Source organism: Dendropsophus ebraccatus, chromosome 3 (genome assembly GCF_027789765.1).
Source record: "Dendropsophus ebraccatus isolate aDenEbr1 chromosome 3, aDenEbr1.pat, whole genome shotgun sequence".
NCBI lineage: Eukaryota > Metazoa > Chordata > Amphibia > Anura > Hylidae > Dendropsophus > Dendropsophus ebraccatus.
In genome coordinates this window covers 92,000,609-92,028,108 of record NC_091456.1, presented here as the reverse complement: position 1 = coordinate 92,028,108, position 27,500 = coordinate 92,000,609, and the positions used below count along the sequence as shown (strand labels likewise).

General features: G+C 42.2%; 1 protein-coding gene across 2 annotated transcripts in view; it reads left to right on the top strand.

Moving 5' to 3' along the window:
- Window positions 1-3,952: 3,952 nt before the first annotated feature.
- The window catches only part of LOC138787195 (coiled-coil domain-containing protein 17-like), a 29,660-nt gene continuing 6,112 nt past the window's right edge, over window positions 3,953-27,500 (top strand). Inside the window, exons 1-9 of one of the 2 annotated variants that reach the window (XM_069964384.1) lie at window positions 3,953-4,260; window positions 8,897-9,019; window positions 10,078-10,186; window positions 14,962-15,115; window positions 16,716-16,832; window positions 17,650-17,789; window positions 22,985-23,125; window positions 25,847-26,028; window positions 26,120-26,202. In XM_069964384.1, the coding sequence (XP_069820485.1) occupies window positions 4,126-4,260; window positions 8,897-9,019; window positions 10,078-10,186; window positions 14,962-15,115; window positions 16,716-16,832; window positions 17,650-17,789; window positions 22,985-23,125; window positions 25,847-26,028; window positions 26,120-26,202 (1,184 nt within the window). In that variant the 5' untranslated portion in view covers window positions 3,953-4,125. Of the gene's footprint in view, window positions 4,261-8,542; window positions 8,616-8,896; window positions 9,020-10,077; window positions 10,187-14,961; window positions 15,116-16,715; window positions 16,833-17,649; window positions 17,790-22,984; window positions 23,126-25,846; window positions 26,029-26,119; window positions 26,203-27,500 lie in introns of those variants that run through there. The other variant, XM_069964385.1, reaches the window with a different exon arrangement.

Below are 27,500 nucleotides of genomic sequence, written 5' to 3'. Positions count from 1 at the left end.
TCCCCCCTGTAGTATATAACCCCCTGTGCGCTCCCCCCAGTAGTATATAGCCCCCTCAGTAGTATATAGCCCCCTGTGAGGTCCCCCCTGTAGTATATAGCCCCCTGTGCGCTCCCCCCAGTAGTATATAGCCCCCTCAGTAGTATATAGCCCTCTGTGAGGTCCCCCCTGTAGTATATAGCCCCTGTGAGGTCCCCCCTGTAGTATATAACCCCCTGTGCGCTCCCCCCAGTAGTATATAGCCCCCTAAGTAGTATATAGCCCCCTGTGAGGTCCCCCCTGTAGTATATAGCCCCCTGTGCGCTCCCCCAGTAGTATATAGCCCCCTCAGTAGTATATAGCCCCCTGTGAGGTCCCCCCTGTAGTATATAGCCCCCTGTGCGCTCCCCCCAGTAGTATATAGCCCCCTCAGTAGTATATAGCCCCCTGTGAGGCCCCCCCTGTAGTATATAGCCCCCTGTGCGCTCCCCCCAGTAGTATATAGCCCCCTCAGTAGTATATAGCCCCCTGTGAGGTCCCCCCTGTAGTATATAGTCCACCTGTGCGCTCTCCCCTTGTAGATGCCCCCCAGACAGAAAAAAAAAAATTACAAAAACAACTCACCTAGCACCTCGTTCCCCGCTGCGGCTGTCTTCTTCTCTTCCCGTCGGTCCGGCCCCCGGCTGATACGCGCTCTCTGGGGATGTCCCGGGGATTCCCCAGCAGAGCGCGCATCAGTGACCTCAGCGTACGCCGCCAGCCTGCACTTCCGGTAGAGCAGGCTGGCAGCGTACACTGAGGTCTGTGGTGCGCGCTCTGCTGGGGAATCCCCGGGACATCCCCAGAGAGCGTGTATCAGCCGGGGGCCGGACCGACACTGCCCCCAGCCCCACAGGCGTACTGACATCTGAGGACAGTACGCCTATGGGGCGGGAGGAGTGCGGTGGGGAGCGGGACGGACCGGATCCGGGGCGGTTAGGAGGTCTGACCAGGGGTCCGGACAGCTGGCCTCCGCGGTCCGGGTTTGGACCGCGGTCCGCCAGTTGAGGACCCCTGCTTTACACTAATCTTGGCAGAGTACATTACTACCCTAGACAAGGCCCCCAAGATGGTCCCTGTGCCTTCTCTCAGTCAAGCTTTACTTCTACCTCAACTTACTATTCCTTTAGTCACTATTGTAATCTGCACCTGTCAAGTTCTGTTTATTCTTCAACTGTATTGCACTGAACTTTACAAGTAAAAGTCACTTTAGGTTAAGTGCTGGACTCTGTACTATTTTTGCCGCCGCACCTGCACCTACACCCTTACAAGTGCCAGTGCTGTGTGGCTGGGAATGGGTGGGGGGGGGGCATACAATTACGAGATACTGAGACATGACCCTACACAACCCTCATCGTCAGAATTTAAATCCCTGATTTTAAAAGCGAAAGCAGTCCGTGTGACTGATGCTCAGACGAGAATCAGGCTTTTTGATCCTGAAACATCCAGTAATGGCAACATTTAATGTTTTGCCTACTGTATATAAGGCTACAACGCCCTAAATAGGGAGACCTATAGTCTCTGGAGTACCCAAAACATAGAGAGATATATTTTTCAGGTATTGAAGCCCTTTGTAACACTATTGTCTTCATTCCCTCAGAACACTACAGATTTATTACAAATGGTGGATTTTGAGGCCCTTTATACATTGATCGACCTTGAATTGGGCATCTCTGTGGTTGCAGTTGCCTATGCCTGGATCCTTGTTTTTAGGACTCCCTAGGGTGGCATCCGACTTTACGGCTGGACGGCCATGAAATGATTTATTACTACGATGAAATGGATGCATTGAAATTGTATTTTCATTGCAGTGTTACTGAATATATGAATACAGCCTAAGGCCGGGTTCACACTAGGCTGCTAGGGATCCCGGCCGGAGAGTATACTATGGGGAGATTTATCAAACTGGTTTAAAGTAGAATTGGCTCAGTTGCCCCTAGAAACCAATCAGCTTCCACCTTTTATTTTTCAAAGAATCTGAAAGGAATGAAAAGTTGAATCTTATTGGTTGCTAGGGGCAACTGAGACGGCTCTACTTTACGCCAGTTTGATAAATCTCCCCCTATGTGTGTACACTCCGTCCGCAATTCCCTCAGACTTCTTTGCAACGTAAGTTGTGTATTAATCACGGACGTTGTTGCAAATTGGCAACAACGTCCGAGATTAGTACACAACTTATGTTGTGTAAACATGGCTTCAGGCTATCGTCACATTAAGGGAAAAAAAGGCTCCCCTTTTTCTTTTTTAAAAAGAGGTAAGTTTTTACCACTTTTTGGTTGAAGTCGGTGGAATGATAGCCTTTTCTTTTGTCTTTTGCAAACAACGGACGTTATTTTTTCGTTGTTCACACAGTTTTTTTTCAGCGTCCTTTTACCATCTTCACTGTTAAATTCAATGGCTTTTCAATTAAGACACACCCAAAGGCCAATCAGTCCACCTAAACTAGAATAATGTAGCTACAGCCGTCATTGTACTGACAGGAGCCCAAACTACGAAATGACGGACGTAATTATAAAAAATAATGAACAGACAAGAAAAAACATTGTGGGAACATAGCCTAGAACAGTAACTTTATTGAGGAAAGGTCAAAACTTTAAAGGGGTTTGCCACTTTATAGTAAAATTGTTCATTGTAAAAGTATTAGTAGGTGTACTCATTGTATATACTGACAGCAGTTCCCTGTGTACCTCATAGAGCTAAAATCAGACTCCCCTGCTCCAGGCTGTACTGTTCTGCTCTGTGGTGTTTCTGTCCATAAGATGGCTGACATGGAGGAGCATGTGACCAGGCCCCGCCCCCAGTGTCCTCCATAGACACATACAGGCTCAGTGGTGGACACAGGGGGATGAGGCATGGTCACATGCTCTTCCATGTCAGGAATCTTATGGGCAGACACACCACAGAGCAGGACAGTACAGCCTGGAGGAGGGGAGTCTGATATTAGCTGTATGAGGTACACAGGGAGCTGCTGTCAGTATATACAGTAAGTACACTTACTAATACTGTCCACCAAACTATTTTACTATAAAGTAGACATTTGAAAAGAGCAGTTATCCAATTGGATTAACTAAGACAGCAAACAGCAAATCCTAAAAAAACAAAATTAGGCTTATGTGGTGATGGAAATCCCTTGCATCTCTCCACCTATTCTGGTTTGAACCTGTATATACCAGTTCAGCTTCTTGTAGACATTTGTCAACTTTGACCTAAAATAATCTTTTTTGAGAATATGACAAACATATACTTCTACAAATAAGACCTTATTCACTTGCATGAGTGGCAGTGCAGTGCAGCCAGGGCAGTAGAACAGCAATTTCCGCCACGCAGCCCATGTCACAGCCAAAAAAATGATGTGTAGCCCCATTCCTATGGTCTCTAAGGGTCCTATTAGACAAAGCTATTTTTAACGATTAACGACTTACAATTGCAAACGAGATTATTTATTGTTAAACTAAAATCGTTCACCATATTACACAGAACGATAGTGGTTAGTTACGATCGTTATTATGATCGTTACTGTGATTGTTACTACGATCGTTTACTCGATCTGATCCCAGCAAAACAATGAACATTGTGCAATTACACTGAACAATTAGTGAACAAATGCAGAACTTGAACGAATGCAATTACACAGGACGATTATTGTTTAAATTCGAACAATATAAAGATTTTTCGCAAGATAATCGTCCGGTGTAATAGGGCTCTAAGAGCGTAACGCCTTAAATTTCTGATTTTGACAAGCTTTTACTCTGCATTTTCAAGTCTTGCCTGTAGATGCCGCTCTAGAGCCTTCCTAATCTGTAGCTGTGGTCTAGTGATAAGTTGTGAGAAGTTATACACAAACACAGGTTGCCATCCAGCGTTCTTTGTTGTAACAATGGGGAGGGGTTAGCTAAACTCAGGAGCAGAGGAGCTACAGCAAGCAAAGCATATGATCTAATTACTAAAAAGAAATCTATAGGGATTTATTTCAAGTGTTTTATACTGCTATTATTATTTATCTGAAACATGCTTTAACATCTGAGGCCATAAGGACAGCGGAGAAAACAGATGAATGAAACATTTATCTTTTAAAACTCAAGCAAAATCTCCCTCTGAATTTTCAAGATGACAGACATATTACGTTGCCCAAGCTGCAATATGACGTTCAAGTCTTCATTATTACTGCAAAAGCATAGAGAGAAGTTCTGTATTGGTGGAGACATTGGCAGAGTGAGGAAAGTACAGACGCCACAGGACATGGTAAGTTTTTACCTGCTAGCTTCTTTTGTCAATTTCCCTGTTATATGGCTGTATGTACTGTAAGAAATCTCACCAAATAAATCATGAGAACAGCCCTCTATACTTCTGTTTATTATTCATGATCAGAGAAAAACATGGTTAATAATGTTTGTATATCACTTGAGTGCATTAATAATGCTAAAAATACATGTATTAAATATCTATTTTACCTAATGAATTTATCTGTATTTTATCACTATATCCTGTTTAAGTCTACAGCCTATGGCTGTATCCATGTTTTCCAGGACTCCCTAGGCTGCATCCAACTTTGTCTGCCACCAGTATTCAGATGCAGAGCGAGTGGACCCTAGCACGCTTATCTCTATCAATGACATCTGAAAAAATATAGGTCTATAATATGGGTTCTTGTTGTGCAGCCTTATGGAATGGGTGGGATTTATCATCTCATGGTCATCTCACACACCAGTCTTATAAATCCTCTGCCAGTGCACAGGAGAATCCAGGTGCATCGGAGCTCCCTGCTGGGCGCTGCCAGTGAAATCTCTCACAGCTTGGTTCTGATGTAGACCAACAATTTACCCCTGTGTGCTGGTGTAAATTGTGATAAATATGGTGCATGCAGAGGTAATGCAGGTAAGGAGTAATGAGGTGAAGTTAAAACCCCAATCACCAAGCACTGCTTCAGTTGTTATAATATAATTATATATAGCAGGGCAAGGTTTTTTGTAATTAAAATGGTAGATACAGCCCCCCAACCACTTGTTTGTGTACACAAGTGTGAGTAAAGCCTTGAAGTGTACTTGTTGCTTTAAAAAACTTTTAATATGTTCAAGATCAGATGTGTCAAACTCTGGCCCGCGGTACCATTATTTTTGGCCCGCCTAGGAAATCAGATGATTCCCTAGAGCTGGCCCGCCGATAGGACACTGCAAGAGATTATAATATGGGTGGTCTTCTGGACCGCCCATAGTATAATCCAGGGTTTCTTAACCAGGAAAGGGGGGAAAAAAGAAAGTTTTGATTTTATTGCCGGGACACTGCTATCACTCAGCAGTGTCTCGGCACCTATCACCGCCGCAGCTCTGATCTCCCTCCCTCCAGCAGCAGCTGACCCGCGGTACCAGCATTCTGTGTGGGTGATGCTGCTGGGGTGAAGGAGAGAGGTCAGGGCCTTTCCTATCACCCGGGCGACCACAGGAGGCTCAGCTTGCCATAGGATGCCAACTCCCCTTCCCTCCCAGACCCCACTCAGCTGGCGATAGGATGCCGACCCCCCCTTCCCTCCTGGACCGCACTCTCCCTGGCTCAGCATCGGGTGATGGGTGCCGGGATGGAAAGTGCGGGTGCTATGTGCCCTCAGCGTCAGGGGCGCAATCGCCACATAACACCTGCACTCTCCTTCCTGGGACCCATTGCCCGATGCTGAGCCCGGGCTGCCGCTATCCTCAGAGTGGGGTCCGGGAGGGAAGGGGAGTCGTGGTACTATCGCAAGCTGAGCGGGGTCCGGGAGATGTCAGTGCCGGCGCCTCCCGTGGTCGCCGGCTGATAGGAACAGCTGTGACTTCTTTCCCTCCCCAGCAGCATCACCCACCAGCGGGTGCTATGGGGTGCTTGCGCCTCCAACATCAAATTCAACCTCATTTCTTCTTCTCCTCTCACCCCCATAATATCCTCTCTACCCCATCATCTCCTCTCTATCCCATCTCCTCCTCTCACCCCCATCATCTACTTTCACCCCCACCATCTCCTCTCACCCCCATCATCTCCTCTCTGCCCCACCACCTCCTCTCACCTCCTTTTATCAAGATTCAGGTTACTAGGAAGAAGCAGTGTGAGTATTACGGCATAGAGCGTTGTTGCCCCCTCCCAAATAATGTTCTACTGAATACAAAAACATCATTCAGTGACTCACAGGTGACGTCTTCTTTGATCTGAGGCGTCACTTTCCTTTTCCTCTCCATCTGGCCCAGACCACCATGATGATTTCTTGCAGCTACAATTCAGCTCTGCCAGACAAATATCTTAGGCTCCGCACTTTTCCAGCAACTTCCTTCCCCTTTTCCCACCCATAGGCTCACAAACTGTAGTAACTCTGCTGTTTGGTAGACTCAGCAGGTATCTGGGTTGCCCCCTGAATGTAGGATCCCCTATTATGCCCCCATATAGGAATAATTTCCCCTACTGTGCCCCCATATAGAAATAATGCCTCCTGCTGTGCCCTCCATATAGTAATAGTGCCTCTATTGTGCCCCATAAAGTAAAAATGCCCCATTGTGCCCCCATATTGGTGGACTTAGCAGGTATCTGGGTTGCCCCCTGAATGTAGGATCCCCTATTATGCCCCCATATAGGAATAATTTCCCCTACTGTGCCCCCATATAGAAATAATGCCTCCTGCTGTGCCTTCCATATAGTAATAATGCCCCTGCATTGCCCCCATATAGTAATAATGCCCCTATTGTGCCCTCCATATAGTAATTATGCCTCTACTGTGCCCTTCATATAGTAATAATTCCCTCTGCTGTACCCCCCCATATAGTAATAATGTCCCATGCCGTGCCTCCATAAAGTAAGTGATAATGCCCCTGCTGTGTCCTCCATATAGTAATAATGCTCTTTCCCTGCTTTGCCTCCATATAGTAATAGTGCCTACTTCTGTGCTCTTCATATAGTAATAATACCCCTTCTCTGCTGTACCCTCCATATAGTAATAATGTCCCTATTGTGCCAACATAGTAATAATGTCCCCTGCTGTGCCCCAACACACACACACACACAAAACAAAACGTACTCACCTTATCCTGTAGGCATATAGCGGGCCTTCCTCTCTTTTGGCTTCTTCTTTCCTTTTCAGCCTGTCAGCCACCGGAGGGATCCCCCAGCAGGAGCAATGATGTCATCACTGTGCCTGCTGGAGGATCCCTCTGCTGGAGAGAGCGATGTGCGAGGTGAGATCTGGAAGGGAGGGGGGTACGCTTGGGGCAGCCCAGAGAAGATCAGAGGGGTCTAGAGGGAGGGAAGGTGGTGCTGGCTGGTGCCGACATCACTCAGGGATTATGGTCCGTACTACTGCCTGTGACAGAAGGGTAGGGGTGTGGTCGTTATTGAGCCCCGCTGGCGCCCCCTAGTTGTCGGCTCCCCGCGGTCCGGAAACATGATAAATAACAATGACAATAGCTAGGTGTTATGGTCTTCACCAGGCCAGCCCTAGGCTTTATGGTGCCCTTTGCAAAATTTCCCTCCAGACCCAACACACACACACACACAAATAGACACACACAGTATATCACTGAATCATCCTGGGTGTTTTACATTATCAATTTATCCTTCATCACAGCTCCACACAGGTTGTTCCCCAACTTTCCCAGGCTGCCATATCTGCCTAGATCCCCACTGCTTTTACATTAAAAAAAAAGTTAATAAATGTGTTTAAGGACTGGAGTCGCAGATCCACTGAACTGCTGCCAGCGATGGCATAAGCTGCACCAGGGAGCAGAGTCTAAGGGGCCACTGGTCTTCCCCAGAGCCTGCCGCAAGATGGAATTTGCTGCAACAGGCAACCCCAGGTCACTACCCATGGCTTATCTTGCTAGCAGTGGCAGGCAAGGTGCAGCTAGAGAGACACGTAGGCAGGCAGGAAGGCAGGCCGAACACAGCAGAACTGTGGTATCTCAAATGAAGAATTAGCATTCAGAGGCTGCAACAGGGAAAGACAGGGCAGGTGCACATTTATAAAGGAGAGGTGATGAGGTGCAAACTAATTAAGGGTACACTAGAAGGCGGGGATGTGCCCGCGGAGAGAGTGAGTGTGGCAGCGGCCTTGGGCACAGGACGCTGCCGCAGCCGTGACAATGCGTTTACAATGGCTCTACTCTGATCCTTGCAGCTCTTATTTTTTTGTTTATGGGGCAGCGTGAGGCATCATTTTTTGCATCATTGTTTTGGATGTGATCAGAAAATCAGCAATTTTGAGCTTCTCAGGCTTTTGCACTTATGCCATTTACTGTGCAAGATCAGAAATGTTATAATTTAGGACGAATGTACCAGCAGTACATTCGCTTTAAGATTTTCACATCGATAGAAAGGCACCGGTGCCGCAGACCTTTTTTGCAGAATCAGAAAAAAGTCCACGTGGACTGTGCAGAAATGCTGCTAGATAAGTCCCTGACAAAAGCATTAATATAATGATTATGATTTCACCTAATAACAAAGATACTGCATCTTCTTTCAGAGCTACAGTATCATGTGACAGAATTGCTACAGATTTTCCAAGCAGGAAATCCACAGCAGAATATAATTGCTAAAAAGTGGATGAGATTTTGGCAACTCCACATGCTGCAGAAAGATATCCACAGGTATATTTACTTCTGTGGATTGTCATCACATAGAAAATCCACACAAAAAAAGGAAAAAAAACTGATGAAAAAAAAACAAACTACATTTAGGCTATGTTCACACAACATATTTTGGTCAGTATTTCTGTCAGTATCTTGGTCAGTATCTGTAGCCAAAATAGCAGTCAAAGTGACAAAGAAAAAACTATAATGGAAAGAACTTGATTTAAACAATAGGTCTTTTCCTAGGTGGTTTGTTTGCTTTAAGAATGTGTTTGTTCACATTTTTATTTTCTTATTAGGTTAATCGGCTAAAAAATTCTCAATATAATAAAAATGACCAATTACTGCATCATCAAGCCCCCAAGATAAATGATCATCTTCACATGTTGGACTCTAACGCGGAGAAGGCTGATTTACCGAAGGTGAGTACAGACTAGATGATCACTATACCTGAAAGGGTCCAAATGGAATATTAGCAGAATTCAGACTTCCTTGTGTAATTTATTAAAGGTATACTCCAGAGAAAATTTTTTTTAAACCAACTGGAGACAGGCCATTATATAGAGTTGTAAATTATTTCTATTTAAAAACTGAAGTCTTCCAGTACTTATTAGATGCTGTAAGTCCTGCAGGAAGTGGTAACTTTTTTCCAGTCTGACATGGTGCTCTCTGCCGCCACCTCTGTCCATGTCAGGACTTGTCCAGAGCAGGAAAGTTTTTTATGAGGATTTGCTAATGTGCTGGACAATTTTTATCACGGAAAGAGATAGCAGCAGGAAGCACCATGGAAGACTGGAAAGAATACACCATTTCCTGCAGGACATACAGCAGCTGATAAGTACTGGAAGACGTGAGGTTTTCAAATAAAAATAATTGCATCTGTAATGTCTGGGGGAAAAAAATAGATCACTTTAATTTTACCTTGCCATTTATCGTGGATCCGCAGATTGCACTTATGAACACATTTTTTTGCAGATGGCTGACAATGATTACAGACATACGGTCCTGAAAAATTACTGAACATGTGAATGAAGCCTTAGGCTAGGGTCACATCACGATTCTCCTGTCTGATGCATGGATACATCAGCACCCTGTCAGAATCGAGTGCTGATGTATCTGTGCACAGACTTGCACAGATCTTATTCACTACTATGGCTTGAACATAGTCAGCTAGTGGCTATGTTCAGGTTATTTCCTGCAGATTTACCAGTTTTCACATGGAAGTAAATGTGAAACAAACAATGCATTTTAGTCCCATTAAAGACTTGTATAAGTGTGTGAAATGACCCATACGTAGTGAGTAGTGATTATCTTCTGGCCATAGAAATGAATGCAGTCTGTGCACAGATACATCGGGTGCTGACATATCCATGAATCAGATGGGAGAATCAAGATGTGAACACAATTTTTATTGTTATTTATCTTGGATAAGTTACAAACTGTTAAATATTCATTTGAAACCAAATGTTTTCATTTTTAGATGAATGGAGCAAATAATGATACACAACTACACTATCTGGCGGAGGCTCACAGCAAGCAGATCAGTGAAATTATGTCTCAGAACAGACTGTTGGAAAAACAGAGAGATGGTACGTCATACAACCTACTGGTAAAGAGAAATTCAATTTAAGAAGGTGGAGTCGAAAATACAGCATCTACTTTACTAAGCTGTTTACATTTCTCTCCTTTTTCTGTATTGAGCTCAGTTTTCAGGTTTTTTTATTTTTTATAATACCCATATTTAAAAGAGGTTTTAAAATTAGACTTTATGCTTGGTAATACTAATACAAGTAAGTTTGCACATGTGATTGTTTACTTGGAATCAATTACAAAGAACATCTCTCCCTCTCGTGGACCTGACCCATATGTGTATTGCATGAATAGCTATTTGATTTAAATGAAAACAGTTAAATTTAAATTTTTCCTGTGCTAGTACAGCAGGAAAGGAACTGTGCAGTTCTCCCCGCAGTTTATGCTGATCACTGATCATCCTGGCAGTGGGTCGCCCTGTGATCTTCCTATGGTCAGGGCATCTTTCTTACAAAAAATAAAACAAAAAAGTATTGTTGAAAGAGGACTTACCAAAGTAAGGGATGAAGAATTACAATACATTTGGAGATTCAGAGATCTATGTATATTGAAGATGAATCTTTCAGGAAACTTCTAGGGGGTGCCGTTATATAAGTGTGTTTACGCTTATTACACAGTTACATGTCTCAATTAGGGATGAGCGAACCGAACCGTTACGAACTTTGCAAAAGGTTCGGTTCGGTACTGAACTGAACTTTCTAAAGGTTTGTAACGAAGTTCGTTAAAACCGCAACGGCGTCGCAAAACTGTATTGTTTTCACAGAATGGAAGAGGATATAAGGAATTATTACTCCTATAATCCCTTTTATCCTTTTATTATGTGAATATCAAGGTGTGTGACGTCACTACAGGAACAGGAAGTGCCTGAGCGTCCATGCTCTTTCTCATTGTGTGTCTAGACTGCAGAGAGAGAGGAGCTCCGTGCTAGTTAGGGAGGGAAAGCACATAGATAGATAGGCAAACAAGTAGATATTTACAGGGAGGTAGAGAGAGAGAGATAGGCAGAGATAAGAAGTAAAAAACTTGTGATATCCAGAAAATAGTCAAACACTGATATATCACAAAATATCTTTACTACATGCTCGAAATAGTATAAAGCACAGGATAGTGGTTGAGGGGGGGGGGGGGGGGCAGAGGCTGTGTGACCACTAATCACAATCATTTATGCCAACAACAACTTTAGTATAAGAGGGAGTGCAGGCTGCCCACAATTTATTCTTTAACGTCAAGCCAGATGTTCGTCTCCCTGCCCAGGCTCAACAGGGCCCTCTTAGCCTCTTGGTGGTGGAGTCATGGTGCGTGCCTCCGTCAGATGAGGTTCTTTATTCTCTTCATCTGATGAGGCCTCTGCTGTTTGTTGAGCTTCTTCATCTCTGCTGACAAATGAACAGTGGACAAAATCTGTTATTACAAACATGTTAGCAACATTGTAACAATTCTCAAGAACCAATATGCATCCAATGCAGGATTTTACTTAGGCTTTTTGTGTCCTTTTTTATCCAGTATGTCCAATGTGTTAGCCTTACATAGTGGGTAAATAACTTACCAATGATCAACTTCTGTAATCTACTATGCTTGTCCCAACCTGGGTACACAATCCGGACAACCTCCCTCCATGCGGCACTCCGCCTTAGCCAGCTTGTGTACCCAGGCGCAGGGCCGTCCCATAGCAGTGGCCGAGCATGGCCCTTAATAAAAAGATAAATAAATAATATAAACCTCTTGCAAACAATGCTCGCTTGGTAAGGTAATAGCTAGTCGAGGCTTTTTCCTTGTTAGGGTACAAACACACACACACCGTATACACAGCAGATACGCAGCAAATACGCAGCAGATCTGCAGCAGATTTGGTGGTGCAGATTTGATGCTGTGTTCAGTTATTTAGATCTAATCTGCTGCGTATTTGCTGCGTATCGCAGCAGTAAATAGGCTGCGTATACGGTGTGTGTGTTTGTACCCTTAGAGGCAATGTTGCTGACTAAATATGACGTCACTTATGTGGGTGGGTTATGGAGCTTCCCGTGCTGCTAACTCCCTCCCTCCTCCCTCTCCCTCCATGATGTCTGCTGCCGGCCCATATCATATACACAGTACATAACTACTCCCATCATGTGGTCATAGTGTAAGCCTCAAATATTTCAAACATAACGTAATAGTGAATTCAACACCACAATCCGGAGGGGGGATGGGGGAGGGGGGAGTGAGTTAGCAGCAGGGGCAGCTCGCTAACACAAACCATAAGTCACACCCTCGTTTCTGAGCAACATGTGATCAAACAAAGAAAATTCCTGGAAGAGATATTACACAAACATAGCGAATCAAACATAATTAGCGGCACATTGGCTACAATTGGAAATACATTGCATTATGTTTCACACAGACACATAGCCTAAGGGTACAAACACACACACCGTATACGCAGCCTATTTACTGCTGCGATACGCAGCAAATACGCAACAAATACGCAGCAGATAAGATCTAAATAACTGAACACAGCATCAAATCTGCACCACCAAATCTGCTGCAGATCTGTTGCGTATTTGCTGCGTATCTGCTGCGTATACGGTGTGTGTGTTTGTACCCTAACAAATATAAATGTATAGTGCGATTTAGAGCTAACCCTTATGGGCAAGCCATAGGAATTACACACATTCGTAGGGACGTGAACTACTATCAGCAATGTATGGTGACCAATGTAGTCACACAGGGCAATGGGTGGGGGCAAAAATTCATAATAAACATTTAGCTTCGTCATAAATAAAGATCATTCATTACTAACTTGTAATTGAGAAATTAGGAAGGAAAGAGCCTTTAACAACACATATATAAAATGAAGCAATGTAAAGTACCGGGACAGAATGTAAGCATTATTGAGAACAGATATCTGATATATTCGAAGACCAGACCTGTACATTTAATTTTGACACTAACTCTAAAAAATACATCAAGTGACTGTCACACACATCGCTTCTCAGACTCACAATGATAAGCCAAAAAGCGGTAAGCTGTTAGAACTCCACCTATGTGAACATTTATTAACTCATTAATGGCAAGGCGTTATCAAATACTCACTTCTAAGATTAGTCCATAAATGTCGATGAGTGATTTATCAATAACCATATCTGCCTCCATCGATTTGCCTTCACAGTTCTAAATAAGCTAATTGAGTGAATTCCTTTCACTCTTCAGATGTGAAAATACAGAAAATGGCGAAATAACCTTGGCATATACACACAGGAACAAAAGAATGATACATTTGTTATTTTGTTTCTCAAAACAATCATGTGACCCCCTAGATGCAATTGTATCATGGCCAGTGAACCTGCTTCGTAGGAGTAAGTAGATTTAGTTTGTCAGAACTTTGTAAGCCGAGGAACAAAAATAGAAATATAATCATCACTAGCAGTAGTGGATTACAATAGGGGCGTTTTGGGCGGCAGCCCGTGGCCCTGAGCTCCTGGGGGGCCCATGACCACCCAAAAAGACTTATACTTTCAATGGTGTACTGTTTCCTGGCTACACTTCTGCCATGATTTGCAAAAAATCACAGTTTTTTTTTATGGCAATTTTGCACAAATCAGGACATCATGACATTATCTATCCTGTACTATGAACGCCAGGCTAGTGCTTCCATAGTTACAGTGGGGTGGGGGGGGGGGGGGCAGGCTTGGTGAACAGCCCGGGGCCTATGGTAAAGTTAATCCGCCCCTGATCACTAGTAGTCTGTTTTTAATTATACTGGCCTGGAAACAATCAACTGCTGCCTCCTCCTCAAGTAGCCTCTCCTCAATAATACTGGCCTGGAATCGATCAACTGCTGCCTCCTGCTCCTGAAGTAATCTGTTTTTAATAATACTGGCCTGGAATCGATCAACTGCTGCTTCCTCCTCATATAGCCTCTCCTTGATAATACTGGCCTGGAATCGATCAACTGCTGCCTGCTCCTCATCAAGTAGCCTCTCCTTGATAATCCTGGCCTGGAATCGATCAACTGCTGCCTCCTGCTCCTGAAGTAGTCTGGTTTTAATAATACTGGCCTGGAATCGATCAACTGCTGCCTCCTCCTCATATAGCCTCTCCTCGATAATACTGGCCTGGAATCAATCAACTGCTGCCTCATCTTCCTCAAGTAGCCTCTCCTCCATAATACTGGCCTGGAATCGATCAACTGCTGCCTCCTCCTCAAGTAGCCTCTTCTCAATAATACTGGACTGGAATCAATCAACTGCTGCCTCCTCCTGCTGCTCAACTTGTCTCTTCTCAACAATACTGGACTGAGAGGCGAGCAATCTACTGCTGCCTCCTCCTGGTTCTCGACTTGTCTCTTCTCAACAATACTGGCCTGGGTGCAATCAAGTGCTGCCGCATCCTCCTTGTAAACTTTTTTTCCATTTTTTTTTTCACTATTTTGGCACTTTGATTCACTATTTTTTATAAATTTTATTCCTATTATTATTATTATTATTTTTTTTTTCTCATTATTTTTGGAAATTTTTTTCATTGTAATATCAACTGCAACTTAACAAAACTATACCCTATCACACTCCCACTATTGTAGCTGCAATTATTCAGAGCAAGGTTCGTTTTCGGTTCGGTTCGCTCATCCCTAGTCGGTTCAGTTTGCTCATCCCTAGTCTCAATTTAATAGAACCTGCTGGTAATAAATCAATATCATAAATTAGACTTCCATTTTTAACTGGGAGATGCCAGAATGTCATAGTATAGATCCTGTGCTGTTAAACCATATATGTAACCTAATCTACCACAATTACAGATATTGTGCAAAGGCTGCATGAAATAACAGCTCAAAACAGGAATACAGACTACTTAGAAAAAATGATAAGGCATTTGAATACTCAAGAGCAAAAGAATGAACAACTTTTAATCACAATGAAGCACCAAATCGACCTGCTGCAGACTGGCGCAATGTAAGGCTCTTTAGAATTGCTAATTTTTTCATTCATTGTCTCTCACAAAGGTGTAACTCAACTCAAAACACACAAATACACTATTACTTTATTAGTACACCTTTGCTTTACATTAGGCCATGTAACTGGTAGGTAGGGATAGTGCTGCCCTGCCCTCACTCACAGCCCCTGTCAATACCTAATTAGACAATCAGCCTTAGGGTATAAACCCACACACCGTATATGCAGCGTATTTACTACTGCGATACGCAGCAAATATGCAGCAGATTATATCTAAATAGCTGAACACAGCATCAAATCTTCACCATCACATCTGCTGCGTATTTGCTGCGTATACGGTGTGTGGGTTTATACCCTTAAAGAGGGGCCACCAACTGGGCGACAGTTCCTACACTGAACTACATGCAGAAGAGAACACCAATATTCCTAGGAAACAATATTTTGATACCAAAATAAAAATGGCACCCTGTACCTATATCTAGAACATACAACAACTATATGGTACCGCGTGTCCCTTATAATAAATATTAGTCACTCAAGATTTAGAAAAATATAACAAAGCCTTATTGAATCCATCACAAAGAAAAATCACATAAAAACAAGCCCTGGAGGTGGGAGACCCACTACTGGGACAGAAATAATATAATGGTACTATAAAGTACCTGTGCATATATAATGTAAACCACTGAATAGGCTTCTTCAGCATACATGCATACAATTCAGATAAAGTGAAACTGCTGTACCTTAAAGGGGTAGTGCGGCGCTCAGAAATTATTCACAGAATAACACACATTACAAAGTTATACAACTTTGTAATGTATGTTATGTCTGTGAATCGCCCTGTTCCCCATGTCCCACCACCCCCACCCGTGTACCCGGAAGTGTGGTGCATTATACATTACCTGATCCGTGTCGAGGGCCGTCCGCCATCTTGTGCCAAACGTCATCTTCAGACGGACGGCCGAGTCCCTGCCGCCCGTCCCCCCTCCGTCGCGTCACAACTGTGCTCAGCCGCGATTGGCTGAGCACAGTTATGCTCAGCCAGTCGCGGCTGAGCATCGGATGACGCTGCAGAGGGTGGCCGGCATTCGGGACAGTCGGAGCTGTTCGCCGTCCGCCCGAAGAAGACGTCACTCGCTGAAGATCGGAGACGGGTGTCGGCACGTGACAGGTGAGTATAGCGCACCACACTTCCGGGTACACGGGTGGGGGGGGGGGACACGGGGAAGGGAGCCATTCACAGACATAACATACATTACAAAGTTGTATAACTTTGTAATGTGTGTTAGTCTGTGAATAATTCTTTACCGCCGCACTACCCCTTTAATTCTACAGTACGCTAAACAGAGTAAAATGCTCAATGTAAACCTGTACACATGCCAACAATAGCATTACCAATAAAAAATGCAAAGTCCCAGTCTGCTGGCCTCCTACCTCACTCCGTCTTTTTGGAAGTGAAAGAAAAACAACATTGCAGTTAGGTGGGAGGCCAGCGGACTGGGACTCTGCTTTTAATATTTTAAGCATGTGTACAGGTTTACATTGATCATGAACTTCTAAATAGGTTTAGATTTCTTACTATTTGAGTTTTATGTTCTAGGAAAAGAGGTATTTCAACAAGGCTCAGTGAGTCTACAACATCTCGAAAACTAGAAAGAGCTTTTCAAAAGCCATTTGTTCATATTTATGGAGGTGGAAGCCTGACGTCTGAAATAAGGTAAAAAAAAACAACAGCCTTTTGTGAAGATGAGGCCGTGCCTAATTTATCAAGGTGTAAACCTGGAAAAATCTGCACCTGCTCTAGAGCAGGTATAGATCCCCACGCAATGCCTGCACCAGGCGTAGGTTCCGGATGGCTGTACTAAGAGGCGTTCGAGATTCCAGTCTTGATAAATGTCTCCCACAGCGTTTAATTTGCACTATTTTGCAGCAAACTGCAACTGGCACTGGTAAAATAGTGCTATTTAATGCCAACTAAACGCTATGGGTGAATATAACCTTAGATGTGATACTGCCATCAGAATAGCAACAGGAAATGTCATTGTAACTATTAAAGGAGAAATCCAGCAAACATTTTTATTAAAGCATTGTATTGCCCCCCAAAAGTAATACAAATCACCAATATATACTTAATACGGGAAATGCTTATAAAGTGCTTTTTTCCCTGCACTTACTACTGCATCAAGGCTTCACTTCCTGGATAACATGGTGATGTCACGACCCGACCCCCAGAGTTTTGCGGGCTGTGACTGCTGGAGAGGATGATGGCCATCATCCTCTCCTGCAGCCACAGCCCACACAGCTCTGGGGGTCGTGACATCACCATGTTATCCAGGAAGTGAAGCCTTGATGCAGTAGTAAGTGCAGGGAAAAAAGCACTTTATAAGCATTTCCCCTAATAAGTGTATATTAGTGATTTGTATAAATTTTGGGGGGCAATATAATACTTAAATAAAAATTTTCCCCGGACTTCTTTTGGTTTAGAAATTCAGTTTAAAAATCTTGACCTTTCTAATGTTTCCTTATTTACACAGTGCATTACGCATGACTTACCTGCAAAATGGTGGAAATGATCAAATGATCTTGGCGAATTTACAGGATCTTCTTACTGAGGCACAGCTCATAGAACAAAGAGAAAAACGTGCCCACTCCATTCGGAAGAAGAAAAACAAAAGTAGGTTACATACCTCATCTTTTATTCATGACAGCTTTTACAATTTCTTTGAAATGAGGTATTATGTATGAACTTAAGACTCATTCTGTGGGTAACAAGCTTGTGATGATTAAGTATTCATGCCTTCAGTCAGGTCAGCACCCATTACTGTTGTTCCAATAACATACCAGACAGCTTTGTGGAAAACCCTTCATTTGTTCGGCTTTAATTATGTAACGTTTCATTCTTACCCCAGCCAATTTTTAGGCCCATGATACATCAGATTTTTTTTTAAATTTCAAACTCTTTTGTGAGTGTGTGCGGTTTAGTACTTCATCAAAAGGAAGTAATCATATTTCATGAAACTGTTCGCCTTCCTTTCTTTCTTTTCTGCCTCTGGCATATTTGGAGATTAATGTAATCTGATACAAATGAAAGCAAAGTACACTAATTTAAACCCCTGAGGAGGCACTTTTTTTGTAGTGTTCCAACAGCCATAACTTTTATTTTTCCACCATATGAGGGCTTTTTTGTGGAACCAATTGTACATTGTAATGGCACCCTTCATTTCCCCATAAAATGTACTGCAAAAGAAAATATTTCTATAGGGTGAAATTGAAAAAGAGAAATGCAAGATAAAGAACTATCTTTCAACAGTTTATGATTTTTTTTTATTTAAAAAAGAGGAATGTTGAATAATATATTTAAATTTTTTTTTTTGCCTTTTTTATACATGCTGCCTGTGGAACCTTTTTTTTGCAAAAAATTGCTGTTTTTTTACCTGTTTATCGTCACTCATTCCTAGAACTGTATTTTCGTATTATTCTACTGTGCGTGAACATTCTTAAAGCGTAACTGTCATATTTTTTTTTATTGCAGAAATCAGTAGTATAAGCGATTTTAAGAAACTCTGTAATAGGTTTTATCAGCCAAAAAAGCCTCCTTCTGTACTCAAGAAGCAATTTACCAGCCCCCCCCCCTGACTTCTTATCTGTGCATTATCAGGCAAACACATCTTCATTACAGAGAAGCCAGTGAAGACAGGCTCTGCTCTCTCCATTCTATCCTTATGGAGGAGGGAGGGGCCGAGGGAGATGAGGGAGCAGGAAGAGGTGACATGAAGGTCAGCTGTTTGTAGACTGGGCACCTTAAACGCTAAATTCAGGTGTCAGAAAGGTCAGTGCTTATCTATGAACTTACTGAGAGAAGATTGCAGGGTGTTGTGCTGTGCAGAAATCCTCCGTGCTCAGTCACTCCTAACAGCCCCTCCCCTCTCCATAGCCACATAATGGACACAGAAATCCCGCTTCATCTGATGTGAGGGGGGAGGCTGGGAGATTGCTTTTTCAGTCCAGAAGGAAACTCTTTTAGTACATAAAACCTATTACAGAGTTTCTTAAAATCGCTTGTACTATAGATATTTATTGTTTTCAGAAAAATGACCCTGAAATGACAGTTACGCTTTAAATGCCTAACTCCCCCCCCCCCACGTTGTCATATAAACCGTCTTAACTTTAAGCCCAATTATGCCAAATGATTATTGTCCATATTTGGCCGATTGCTGGCCGATAATCATTTGGTGCGCTTGTTAAAGAACCACAATCTGCCAACATGCACTATGTCAGCTGATTGTGGTCTTTCAACAGGTTTAAAAATCACAATAACAATAGCGACAGTCTGCTGTACGTTGCTACGTGTAATAGGTGATGGGCAGTTCCTCCCACAGCTCCCCGTGGCTCCCCCGGCTCCCCCGGCTCATCCTCGCTCACTGTGCATGTGATAGCACAGACTGCAAGCAGGAAATGCTTGTGAAGCCAGCATTGATTTGACAGGTCGGGGCTTGTTTCCTCCTGGCCCTAAATGAACGATCAGCCGATGACACGATCATCGGCTGATCGTTCTCTCTTTTTCACCGAACGATAATCGGCCGAATCGGGCCAAATGGGGCCGATCCGGCCGATTATCGTTACTGTGGAATAGGACCCTTAGGCTGGGTTCACACTACGTTTTTTGCAATCCGTTTTTTTCATCTGTTTTTTGGAAAAAACGGATGCATGTGTGTGCATCTGTTTTGATCCGTTTTTCCTTAGAATTCCACTATTAAAAAAAAGATGTGAAGTTTTTACATATTAAGTTTTACATATACATGAATTTTTGGTCTCTTTTATGTCATTTTTTCTTAGTCAGATTGATAAAATACCGCAATTATGGTGCTGTCTTATCTTTATTTATTTTACAGCATGCATCTTGCGGTATAAATAACAATAACATTTTATAGCTTAGGTGATACCAAACATGTATAAGTTTTGTGTTTTTTGAGTGTTTTACAGTTTATTATTTTGGGGGAATACAATGCATTTTTATTATTGGGGGAGAGTGGGGGTATTTTTCGAATCACATGAATTTTAGTGACGCTGTTTAAAAGCATATTGGCGGTCACTAACAGGTTAAAAATCTCAAGTCTTCCAGTACTTATCAGCTGCTGTATGTCTTGAAGGAAGTGGAGTTTTCTTTCCAGTCTGACACAGTAATCTCTGCTGCCACCTCTGTTTATGTCATGAACTGTCCAGAGCAGCAGCAAATCCCTAAAAAAAGCTCTCCTAATCTGTAAAGTTCCTGTTATGGACAGAGGTGGCAACAGAGAGCACTGTGTCATACTGAAAAGAATACCCTACATGTTGTAGAACATACAGCAACTGATACGTACTTAAAGGATTCAGATTTTTAAATAAGCAATTTACAAATTTGGTCAAATTTGATTTCCTCTGGAGTACTTCTTATAAGTGACTCTGTACTCACAATCTGTCCCCCCCAAACGGTTTGTAATGGTTTGGATAGCTGCTTTTAATCCAAGATCTGTCCTGAAGTCGTTCGGCAGGGGATGCAGTTATAGTCCTAAAAAACAACTTTTAAACTTGCAGCCCTGTGTCAAATTGGCGTGGCCAATAGTGTCTTAAGCCCTAGGTTTGCACCGCCTCTCTGTTGCTCCCCCCCCCCCTCTTCACCATAAGGAATGCCCCAGGCAGGATTTCTCCTACTCATCACCTGTGTGAACACTGCACATGTGTTAGATTCATTAAGGCACCTGTTCAGTGTTCAGACAAGTGATGAATAGGAGAAATGCTGCCCAGGGGCGTTCCTAAAGGTGAAGAGGGCAGGGAGGAGAGACGGAGAAGCTTAGGCTATAGACACTCTAGGCCATGCCAATCTGGCACAGGGCTGCAAATTTAAAAGTTGTTTTTTAGGACAATAACTGCATCACCTGCCGAACAGACAATAGGACAGATCTTGAATTAATTTGATGCTGCAGATTTAAGGTATTTATTTAATCCATAATATCAAATCTGCAGTATGGAATCTGCAGTGGATTAAGTATATGTAAATGTATCTTAGTGGAGATCTATGGCAGTATCGTATAGAAAAAAAAGTAAATAATTTAAAATCCCTATATGAGAATTAAAAAATAATAATAAAAAACTAAACTTAGGACCCCTGGTATACGCTATGGAAAAGGAGCAGATTTACCCTTTTCCATGGCGTACGCCAGCTGTAAGCCCTGCTGACCTGATGGGCGTGCAGGGGGGACGTGGCAAGGCATGCCTAATATATCATGGTTTACACCTGGAGACACAAACCTACCTGCTCCGGAGCAGGTGTAGATTCTGCGCCAGCTGTGAAGCAGGTGCAGGTCCCGTCAGATTTACTAAGAGGTGTGCGCCTCCTAGTAAATCAGGCCAGGTAAATGGGGCTGGATAAAACTACTCTTTTGTGTTCTCAAAGCTAAACTTGGCCTGCTCCTTTTTTTTATTATTATTTTTATTTTTTTTTTATTAAAGAATTGTATTGCTCCTCAAGGGTGCATCCACACTGAGAAATCCGCACAAAGAGGTTCCTGTGGATTCTGCCGCTCGCCCCCGCTCCCACTTTGCCTTCTCTGCATCTCAGCCCGTCCCATAGACTCCTTTTTATGGTCAGGCAAATTCCACCATCCACCCAAAGAATTGACATTGACATATCTGACATAGGGCACACCCACAAACTAAACCTATCAGTTTACAGCAATCAAGACACATACTGCCCTTAATTTATTAGAATTTTCCAATAATAAAACATAGATAATACCATTTGTCCAAAATCATAACCTAATAGTATGACAAGGATACACTGAATGAACTATATACCAAAACACAAAGACATCACCCTTATTTGAATCCATGAGAAGTGGACTCCAGTAGAGTTGAAAAAAAAATCTAAAGGCAAGATAATCCCCCATCATGTGAAGCAGGAGTAACATAAAGGTCTCAGAATGGTTATACACAGAAACTGTGGCTATAAGGGGCCCTTCTGTCCTAACACCTCGTTTCCCTTGCGGTGGCAGGAGGAAGGCATGGAAACGGATAAACAATATCCCTTATTTCATGCATTTCATAATGCGATAACAGGAAAGACTTCCATTTAGCAAAAAATTGCTTAGTACCTTGGGATATTACCATGGATTACCATGGATATTTCTGGCACCTCCTTTGCTAACCACTCATGAAACAGGCATCTCAGAGCCACATGAATAATTACATGAACTATTTCAGGAATTTCCCTTTTTGCCTTCATCCTCAAAAGGTCTTAATTAATGGAAGAGAAAAGCCTGGGGGGTTTCAGGGAATTTGACTTTCCAGTGGGTAAAGATATAGGTGGCAACCATTTGCCAATACATTTTAGTATGGGCACATTCCCAGATGCCATGCCACAGGTTAGTGAAAGACCCATAATACTTTGGGCACGCTATAATTTGATCAGGGAAGTTGGGTGAGGGGCAAATGGTGAATCCATATAAGGCTGTAAGGGCCAGCTTAAAATAAGTTTCCCTCCATCTTTCATTTCTTATACACTTATGTATAATTTTCCACCCTTTGAGAATATGGTCCTGGATTTGCCGATAATTAGTCCATTTCACCTATGCGGGAAAGATGGCTTTCGGGTCAATTTTTAGAAAAGTATTTAAAAGCATTGTAGAGACTGGAGATGGATGTCTTACGAGCTACGTCACTGATAATAACATCTAAAGTGTGACGGTGCCTTTGCATCCAGATTTCTCAACCTAGCCAAACAAATGAAGTGGCTCTGACCAGCGTAAAAACATTCCTTTAATTTTTTTTATTACACATTACACCGATATATAATTTTTCTTTGCTTTTTATGTTTACTCATGCTATGTTTAGAAGGATACCCAAATACAAAATGGGACCTGAATGAGAAGTTAATTACTCTTGAAATGGAAAACCAGCAATTAGAAGATGAGCTCTTTAAACTTCAGCTTCAGAGACAAAGAAACACAAGGATTCCCAGAACAACAAATGGAGGTATGGTGTGGAGTCTCATTCGCACATTGCATATTTGGCTGGTATCTTGTACCAAAACACATCAAACATTATACAACCTCCTGATTTTGACTTCAAAATACTAATGTACCACTATTCTGAGCACTTCCATGAGAGATAATGAAGCATTGTGTTGTGAAACCTTTCAGTAATATTATTTTGAAGTACTAAAGTACTTTGCCTGAATGCTCCTAATATTTTTATGAACGAACTAAAACTTATAAATTGTGTTGTTTATTTTTTAATATAATTGTTTATAGTCGGTCAACTCAAGCATAATTCCTGCTGACTTCTCAGAAGAAATGAGCATATTAGAATTCTTGGAATATTAAGGTACAGCCACAAGTTGAAGCTACTGCATAGAGATAAAGCCAGTTCCACATATGGTGGACAATATATTTTGTCTGTAAACTTGTGGTATTACCAGCAAAGTCATGAGGACATTGTGCCAGGAGAGGACCGCTCTAAGCACAGTCTTCTCCTGGCTTGTTCTCCCGATCTTTAGGGGTCTGAACACTCAGACCCAGAGCAATGAAACCTTTTCACATGTCTCTGTGACATGTCAAAAGTTTTTTTATAACAACTGTGCCACTTTAAATCACATGTACAGACAACTTTCACAAAATATTTGTGTCACTATTACCTGAAAAATATATCAAAGGGAAAGACATAAGCTTAAAATAATTTGCCTTCCTTGTGTAGGCCCTCTGCATGTGGCCCTAACAGCTCTTACTTGTTGAAGCATAGGCTCTTGAGGCGTCCTGTGCCATTTGAGAGATTAGCAGCATATCCTTTAATTACTTTAAATTGTGATTCTTCTCAGACAGTGATGTATTGTGGCACTACTCATTCAGGACACGGCTGTGCAGACACCGGTAATTATGGCTGTGGATGCAATCCTGCTTAGCCCCCTGTTCACGCCTGTGGTTCTTCCATACATGCATATATCATTACATAGATGTGGCACTCACTTGAGCTTCATCAAAAAGAGCTTTATTCTATCATATCACCAACAGGATAGAGACTAGTAGGGTGATAGACCATTTCACTCACTCACACCTGTGTGCTTCCTCCAGACTCTCAAGGGCTGCAAATATATACTTATAGCTACAACTATAAATTGTGAGATGGGGGCTCCAGAGACTGGACCTGTTTGTCTGGCACATCCCACATATTCTTGATCGGATTGAGATGTAAGGAATGGAGATGAGCTAAGTTGCCGAAATAGGGAACTGTGGTGTACATGTTCTGCAACAGTTTTTAGGTAGGCCTCTGCTTGCCTTCTTTCCATAGTGCATACTTGGAACCATCTCTTCCCCAGATAAGTCATGTATGCACAGCACCAAGACATTTACAGTACATGATCTAAGAGGAAACGTGATTCATCAGACTAGGAAACCTTCTTTCATTGTTCCATTGTCCACTTCTGATGCTAATGTACCCATTATTAAGATTTGACTAACTTTTATTAATATACAAATGGCCTATAAAAAATATGGTGGGAAGCTATTTAATGTAAAACAAATGTAAGAAAATCTTCATTTGAAGAATAAAAGTTTCAACTCTTAAGGCGACAAGCCAATCATAGACGAAATATCTCTGAGGACTTCATGAAAGGTTTATATGATTACTGCAATTACTAAATTAACGTGTGGAGGAAAATGTCTAAATATTTTCTTTGGAACTGTCTATTGGATGATGACCAATATATTTGTAGTGTGAATTAAAAAGAGATTATGTACAGTATCTACTGTTTCTACCACAGTATATTTGCACACAGTGACTAATACAGGTTAATGCACCTTAATGTAAGTATGAGTGGTGTAATAAGTGAATAGGTTCTTATCGTACACATAAACAAGGGTGAGGCATCTCCTAGTTACAACAGATAATAAGCTGCATGTTTCACTTAACTGCTCAGTTTTCCTAAGGGTACTATTACACGGAACGAATCTGGCCGATTGGGCCCATTATCGCTCCATGTAATAAATACAACAACCTATTTTCCGACCTATTTTCGTCGGGCGCTGACCGCGCACCGCTATGTGTAATAGCCGTGTGCGTCCGGCGACTGACGATATACATACATTACCTATCCACGTTCCAGGGCTGCTGCTTCTTCTCCCAGAGTCCTGCGCGCTCTAGCTTCAGAGTGGCCTGTCAGCTGACAGGCTGCCCGGCCAATCACAGAAGAAGACCGCAGCTGCAGCCCTGGACCATGGATAGGTAATGTATATAGTTAAGCAGGGGCCGCAAGGACATCGGTAACGATGTCCCTGCAGCCCTTGTCTAACGATTATCGGGCCGTGTAATAGGTCCAGTAAACGAGCGACGATCTAGCAGATCGCTGCTCGTGTACAGGTATTAACGGGCCCCCATCGGCCCGTGTAATACCACCCTAAGTAACTAAAAACAAGAAAAAACAAAGATGCAATAGATTTTACAAAAGCCTGTTTCTATTGAAAGGGGCAGATGAGTACAGTTTTATACAATGACATTGAGTTGTGTCTAGTTCTGCGGAGAAGGGACCATGGCACATTATTAAATTATACAGCTACATCTTTGGTATTATAGTAAATAGGAACCCCTTTTTTTTTTTTTAGGAAAAAATCAAACAAAAATTATTTGTGTCTATATGGGAAGCATACGTTCACTTTACTGATTGTACTTTGACTTTGATTTTCTATGTGTTTTCATAAACAGAAGTTGAGAGGACCCTTCAGTTCCCCAGGTTTATGAAAGAACGAACCCAACAAAATGTAAAGACCCTTAATGCAGAATTAGAAGTGTTAAAGCAAGAACTGGAAATTCAGAAGCTAAAACGTCGTATTAAAACCTCAGTTACTCAGCGAAGCAAACCCAGGCTTGACATACTTCATCCAATGGTTTGTTCAAAATTTAGTGATACATTTTTTGATTCCAGAATTGTGAACAGAGACAGGCCAGAACATAACTATGCATTTACCTGCTCTACAGGAAATAAACAAACCGGAAACCCCAAGTATTGGTAGACATTTGGATCTTAGTCATGGACTAGAGCCTGCACCGTATGATCCAATGTAAGTATTATAAGTTAATACCAGCATTTAGCATAATAGTGATACTGTCACCTCTGTTAATGTAGGTGCCGTTCCCTGCACCATTGTCAGTGGTGTCTGTGTCTCCATTTATGTCCATTGTCAGTGGTGTCCCTGTCTCCTTTTATGTCCAAAATGCTTTTATTCATTAGTGGACAGTGCCACCAAGGCAGGGCTTCTCTGCCAAGTCCTGCCTACCTGCTGTAATCCATGCCCCCCTCCCCTGTGGTGTTGGGGGGGGGCATGGATTATAGTGCCCCTTACCTTACACACATCAGTGAGCCTTGAATGTTCATGAACCTATTACACGTTTACTAGTTGTCATACCTGTGACCACCTTTGGTAGGTAACTACTGCATACTAGAAACACCTTACAAGACATTCTTTTTTTAATTTATCTAGCCATTACATTTTGTCTGTATCAGTGATATCTGTACCCTTGTCTTTTTTTCTGCTTTTCTTGCTACATAATATGTTCCAATCCTTGACAGATGTCATTGTCATTAGTTTTAGTTTTATTGTTATGGCTGATTGGTGTTTATTTAGTGTTGTGTAGACACAAATAAGTAAATTAGCTATCATTTGGTTTTCATTTTTAACCCCTTCCCAACAAATGACATATATGGACATCATGTGTCAGGTGGGGATGAGCCTGCTTAATACATGGTGGACACTAGATAAGTCCTATGTTGGCAATGTACATGTATAATAATGCAATTAACAGTGAGTGTAGTATCAAGACAACCTACACTGTGCATTATTGATGGTTCAGGGGTCTGATTGTCGGGGTGCCAATCAGTTGTTATGGCCAAGCCCAACTCGTTCTAAAGACCTCCATGTCTGCTATGTCAAATCTGCTAAATTAAAAAAACAGTCTATAGTAAAAATTCACACTCTTTCCCATTTTTCTAATTAAAAAAAAAGTTAAAATTACATATTTTGTATCAATAAATGCAGAATTGTCTGAACTCTAAAACAAAACATTATTGATCCCACATGTTGAATGCCATACGCAAAGAAAATACCAAATTGCCAAATTTCCGTGGACCTTATACCTGAAAAAATGGAATAAAGAGCATTAAAATATACTAATCTATTCCAAAATGGTAGCGATAAAAATACCTGTCATGGCAGGGGGAAAAATGAGCCTATACAACTCCGATGGTGAAAAAAGGAAAATGTAATAGGTTTTAGAAGGAAAAAAAATCTAAGCAAACAATTAAATAAAAATTTGTCATGTCACGAAGGGGTTAACACTATGATGCAGATTTTATCTTATT